This window comes from Cheilinus undulatus, linkage group 21 (assembly GCF_018320785.1).
Source record: "Cheilinus undulatus linkage group 21, ASM1832078v1, whole genome shotgun sequence".
NCBI classification, from domain to species: Eukaryota; Metazoa; Chordata; class Actinopteri; order Labriformes; family Labridae; genus Cheilinus; species Cheilinus undulatus.
In genome coordinates this window covers 30,926,735-30,932,889 of record NC_054885.1, presented here as the reverse complement: position 1 = coordinate 30,932,889, position 6,155 = coordinate 30,926,735, and the positions used below count along the sequence as shown (strand labels likewise).

Below are 6,155 nucleotides of genomic sequence, written 5' to 3'. Positions count from 1 at the left end.
ATTTCAGAGGAAATTTAAAAAAAAAAAAAAAGTGGCCTAAGCTGTGCAGGAAAGTTTGTGAAACCACATTTGACGTTAATCAAACTTAACTTTAAGATCAGTGAATGTAAGGTGTTTCACAATGAGTAATGATAAAACCCACGCTAGTCATTTAGCTTGTTTATGTGTGTGGAAACAGTGAGAGTCATCATTAAACAAACCAAACACTGAGATTTCATTTCATAGAAAAATAGTGCTCTTTATTATAAATTAATGAAATGTCATTATGAATATAAATAAGTGCAAAAGTCGTATCAGTCTGCTTGTTGTCAAACTTCTTTAAAAATATCTTCAAGCATTCACAGCCAGAGGTTAGGCTGGTTAAGAGTACATCTTTATAAAAGACAGCACACAAACAGATTCCACTTCATTTTCACTCATGTAAACTCATGAAAATAAGACACATTTTGATTCTTTTCCTCGATTAGAAAAGACTGATACCATATGTGATACATTCATATGCAAAAATGGCATTGCTGTCTGTGCCACATGGAAACAACCACCTTTATTTGGTTCCTCACTAACAGTGGTGCTCCTCTCTCAAGCAGGATCCTGATTCAGTCAGCTCCAACTAACTGTTGTCTAGTTTAGGCAAGTTTGGCAGAAGCCCTTCCATCTGGATGACACTCTAAAAATGGTTCTGGTTTGTAAAATTCTGGTCCTAGATGACCATGAGTGTCCAGGTAAGTTTCCACTGTCTCTGAGTTTACAGCTCACTTGGTCAGGGAGGCCAGGATGCCGGACGTGTCTAATACGTCAGCAAAAATTCATAAAAAAAGCCAGCCTGATTGTAAAAGCCAGTCCAGCTTTAATGGATGGATGGTTTTCTGTGTGCGTGTGAGTGCAGCAGCAGCAGAAGAAGGAACTTGTGTGTCATCAGATGGCAGACAGCTGACTCTGAGCCGCACTTCAGTTTTCAGTAAGCCGTACGTCATCGAGAGGGTTCTCTCTCTCTTTCTCAGAACCCAAACCCAGCGTCTTTTCTTCAGGCCTGAGACTTAATCCCAGCGATATGACTCTTTAATCAGCCACACTTTTCCTTCTATAGCTGCACAAAAACCACAAGTCTTTGCCCCTTCAAGAGCATCAGTCCAACACTTCTAGATAGGAGAGTCATACTCCTGCAGGAACTCCTTCAGATTGTGAGGAAGTTGGTCTTTTCTGGAGGAAATGTCCAAATGTCCATTCACTGTTTTCCTGCACAGGTGCTGCAGTGTGGATAAGCTACAGGAAAGAGGTTTGATGAGCTCCAGGGGGATCTTCTCCCCTCCGGAGTAAATGTAGTAGATACTCCCACTGCGTGAGTTCCCTTTGCTTGGAGACATGTAGAAATGCACCAGCTTAAGGACGCAGTCAAAGTGGGGAATAGATTGAATGTTTTTGGGGTCAGTCTGCAGGTAAAAAGAGTTTGAGTCACATTGGATTCGCAGGTTTTTGGTGCCAGATGCAGTCTTGACACTTAAGGCAAAAAGATGCCGGTTGTCCGAGCTGTCCCGGATGAGAAACGTCCCCGTGGCTTCGGATGCCAGGATAGCATTGGCCTCCTTCCCACTGATGGCGCTCCAGTAGAAGCCGCTCTCCTGCAGCTTGTGGAGCGTGTTGAGTACCATCTGGAACTGCGTCTTGGAGGCGAAAGTCTTGTAACGCTGAGGCAGCCGCATGTTGGAGGAGTCCAAGTAGCTGCTGCTCATCGCGAAGTCAAACTTGCTGTGAGTTACCATGGCGCTTTGCCCACTCTTAAGGCAGCCTGGGGGAGCACAGGGCACCACACAGACAAGAGGATGAGGAGAGGTGACGAGGTCAAATGGAGGTTCTGTGGGTGGCGGTGGAGGGTATGAAGAGGTGATGGAGTCTGAGGGGACAAGAGAGAAGAGTTTGAGCTTAAAGAGATCAGAAATGTTTATCTTTTTTTGTTAATATATTTTGGCAACCATTCCTCCAGATGCAGCTTTAAAAATCACTTGCCCTAAAGTACCTTGTCCTTTTTTTTTTATCTAATGTTTGATTTCCCTTCTCTGTATGGGAGCTAAACTTTAATCTTTCCACTAACTTCAGGTCATTTCAGGGAAACTTTTTGTGTAATCTGCCCTCTAGTCCCGCCAGCACGGTCAGTTCCAGTAAGGACCTCGTAATCCACCTGATTGCGTAATTTACATGCCGGGACCGGCTACACCACGTCTCTTAGGTAAACATTTGCAGCATTCATGCACCTTTGAATCCTACTGAAAAACAAGCGTAAAAATGTGCCAAATCCTCACCTTCAAAGCTTCTCCAAATGCACTCCTGTAAAATTAATCCAAGTAGATGTTTGTCCACAGTTGTCTTTCAGGTTGAAAGCTCTTTGGGAACAAAGTCTAGACTGTGTAGAGTATTTTTTCCCTCTGAGTGTCTGTCCCTCTGCGCAGCTGTCTCGCTGAGCTCTGTGTTAGTAGTGAAGCAGGAGGAGGAGAGGAGGGCTTATAATCGTGAGGGACAAGCTCCGCCCCCAGGCTTCCAGGAAGCCGATCTCTCTCTTGGCAGATTGTCAGGAAATAGAGTTATTTATTTTTTTGTAAGGATTCCTGCTATGTGAAGCGCCCTCCCCCTCTCCCTCCCCCTCCTGCTCACCCAAAATGAAGTTAAGGAGGAGTTCCAAGCATTACTTATTTACATTCAGCAACCATAGTGATAATACACGCTTTGAAAAACACATTTCTCCGACTTTAATTGTGAAAATAGAAGAGTCAGACCTACATTAAGGTATTCATATGTCACTATATGTTCTTTCCTTTATTGTTTAAGTTCCTCTTTAGCGTCAGGAGTGAACTCATGATTCAGTCTTTCTCAATAGTTTCTGAGAAATTCTCAGTGATGGCTGCAGAGCCGCACTTCCCCATAGAGGGCGCCCTCTATGGGGAACTAACACAGCACAGAATAACAGCTGATTTCCCAACAGCTGGTAACCAAGAACAACCGCCTTTTTATTTACTCGCTGCCTCTGAGAGGTTTTATTTCTGTTTCCCAGCAGAATTAATTCACAAATATGATAATGATTCAGTGTTCCTTATAAGAAAAGAATGGAATAGTACGTGAATGAACAGAAGGGAAGAGACAAGAAGAGAGAAAATACAAATTGATGGAAATGAGCAGGGGTGGAAAGTAACTGTAATTCAGTAGAATGTCAGGGTACTTGTACTTTTTTAAATCAGTTCTTTTTCTTTTATTTTAGTACATTTTAACCAGAGTAACTGCACTGCAATGAGCTCTTGAACCCTACCTCAGCTCTACACAGTAACACATAGAGAGAGCTCATGTTTCCAGTGGATTGTTTTTTATGTTTGACACATTTGCACCATAAGTTATCCACCTAGTTAGAGTTATCAAATGTGACTTTAGGTGCTTATAAAGGACTCACAGAGCATATTCTTTATCAGCATTGCCCTGCTATCAGGTTGACTATCTGCTTTGTTCTTCCCAAAGGGCTTGCTTTATTGAAGTGTCTGCAACTCTGCTTCCAAAGCACCAAAAATGCAAAAGTCTCAAATCTTTGCAAATTTGTTTATCTAACTTTTTTCTCAAAAAAAAAAAAAAAAAAAAAAAAAAAAACCTTGTATGTATTCAAAAGCCACTGACAAGTCTGAGATTGTTTTAATACTGAAAATTAGATGTTCATCTGTATTTAGCATGTGCATTTCTGACTAGAAATAAGATGGACTGGTTTGTTAGAATATGAGTTTTTGGAGGTGTTTTAAACATGAGGCACTTTAACAGATTTCCAAGGAGGCAGAGCAGTAAGTGACCTACCTGCAGCTTAAGTCACATTACAAAAATTCAGTGTCCCAAAAAATCAAAATATTGTGAAAAGTTCAATATTGAAAAGTCCTGGTGCCACACCCTAACCAGCTAATTTAAACACCTGCAAAGGTTTCCTGAGCCTTTAAATGGTCTCTCAGTCTGGGTCAGAAGGCTACACAATCATGGGGAAAACTGCAGACTTGACAGATGTCCAGAAGACGGTCATTGACACCCTCCACAAGGAGGGTAAGCCACAAAAGGTCATTGCTAAAGAAGCTGGTTGTTCACAGAGTGCTGTATCCAATTCATAGACAGCTGAGTGGAATGTGGAAGTAGTGGAAGGAAAAAGTGTGGTAGGAAAAGGTGCACCAGCATAAGGGATAACCACAGCCTTAAGAGGATTGTCAAGCAAAATCCATTCAAGAATTTGGGGGAGCTTCACAAGGAGTGGACTGAGGCTGGAGTCGGCACATCAGAGCCACAATGCATAGACAAATCCTAGACATGGGCTACAAATGTGGCATTCCTCGTGTCAATCCACTCCTGAACCAGAGACAACGTCAGAGGTGTCTTACCTGGGCTGTGGAGAAAAAGAACTGGACTGTTGCTCAGTGGTCCAAAGTCCTCTTTTCAGATGAAAGTAAATTTTTCATATTTTGGAAATCAAGGTCCCAGAGTCTGGAGGAAGAGTGAAGAGGCACAGAATCCATGTTGCTTGAAGTCCAGTGGGAAGTTTCCACAGTCAGTGATGATCTGGGCTGCCATAGCATCTGCTGGAGTTGGTCCACTGTGTTTTCTGAAGTCCACAGTCAACGCAGCCATCTATCAGGACATTTTAGAGACCTTCATGCTTCCTTCTGCTGACATATGGAGATACTGATTTTATTTTCCTGCAGGACTTGTCATCTGCCCACACTGCCAAAGGTACCAAAAGCTGGTTCAATGACCATGGTGTTACTGTGCTTGATTGGCCAGCAAACTGGCCTGACCTGAACCCCATAGAGAATCAATAGGGTATTATCAGATGAAGATTAGAGACACCAGAGCCAACAATGCAGATGACCTGAAGGCCGCTATCAAAGCAGCCTGGGCTTCCATTACACCTGAGCAGTGCCACAGGCTGATCGCCTCCATGCCATGCCGCACTGATGCAGTAATTCATGCAAAAGGAGGCTCAACCAAGTATTGAGTGCATAGAAATGAACATACTTTTCAGAAGCCTGACATTTCTGTTAAAAACATCTTTTTTATTGATCTTATGTAATCAAAGTTTTCTGAGACACTGAATTTTGGGTTTTCATTATCTGTAAGCCATAATCATCAACATTTCAAGAAACAAAGGCTTGAAATATTTCCCTCTATGTGTAAAGAGTCTATATAAGACTCTATATAAGATTCACTTTCTGAAATAAGTGACCAAAAATATTGAACTTTTTCATGATATTCTAATTTTTTGAGATGTACCTGTATATGTGGTGTGGACAGACAAAAAAAAACCTTCTAAACTATTAAATTGAACTCTAAATTAGTTTAATACTGTCAAAATTTTTCTGTGAATGGTATTTTATCATAGAGGTGAGATTTTACCTGAACAACCTGGTTGTAGAGGTAAAATCTAGAGATCTAGTCTCATGATTTTCTTACCAATAAGAAAAAATCATATTTTACGTACATTTTAGGTAAATTATAACCAGAGTAACTGTGCTTACATGAGCACATTAGTAGTGTACTTTTTCCACCTCTGGAAAAGGGTAACCTATATTCAAGGCCGCTTATAAGAGGGGATAAACCATGTCTAGATGTCTAAATACACTGATTGCTGCCATGTGATTGGCTGTTGATGTTTGCATCAATGAGCAATAGCAGAGGTGTACCTAATAAAGTGATCCAGCATACTAAAGAGATTAATGAGAATGGTACTGAACTGACTTTAAGAGTACAGATCATTTAACAGTCAGCTTTCTCTGAAAAAGATTAAAGATTATATAACAATTAAAAGTGGTGCACAATAAAGACGCTTCCTTAAAAACACATGTGCTTTTAAAGGTCAGGAGTTCCCGTGTAAAACATGCAAACAAGGGGATTTTTCACAGCTTTGTTTAGTTTGATAATAACCTATTTTATTACCTGCTCAAGCCAACATGAGCTCATATGGAGTGAAACTCACCATAGCTCCGTGTTCATACTAAATATTTAACTTTTGTTAATAGCATATCTGTGCTTTGCACAAGCCCCTCAGACTCACAAGACAAAAAAAAACATGCTGTTGCAAGACTGAAACGAGAACATATTGTTTTTGACATTACAAAGAAAAAAAAACATTTACCTCCTGCACAAACAAT

General features: G+C 41.0%; 1 protein-coding gene across 1 annotated transcript; it reads right to left on the bottom strand.

Annotated features, from left to right (window-relative positions):
• Nucleotides 1–212: 212 nt before the first annotated feature.
• Nucleotides 213–2,456, bottom strand: LOC121503994 (suppressor of cytokine signaling 3-like). The gene is made up of 2 exons (XM_041778615.1): nucleotides 2,298–2,456; nucleotides 213–1,891 (listed from the first exon to the last, which is right to left on the bottom strand). The coding sequence occupies exon 2, from the start codon at nucleotides 1,758–1,760 to the stop codon at nucleotides 1,140–1,142; it is 621 nt and encodes a 206-aa protein (XP_041634549.1). The 5' UTR covers nucleotides 1,761–1,891; nucleotides 2,298–2,456; the 3' UTR covers nucleotides 213–1,139.
• Between the last annotated feature and the right edge of the window lie 3,699 nt (nucleotides 2,457–6,155).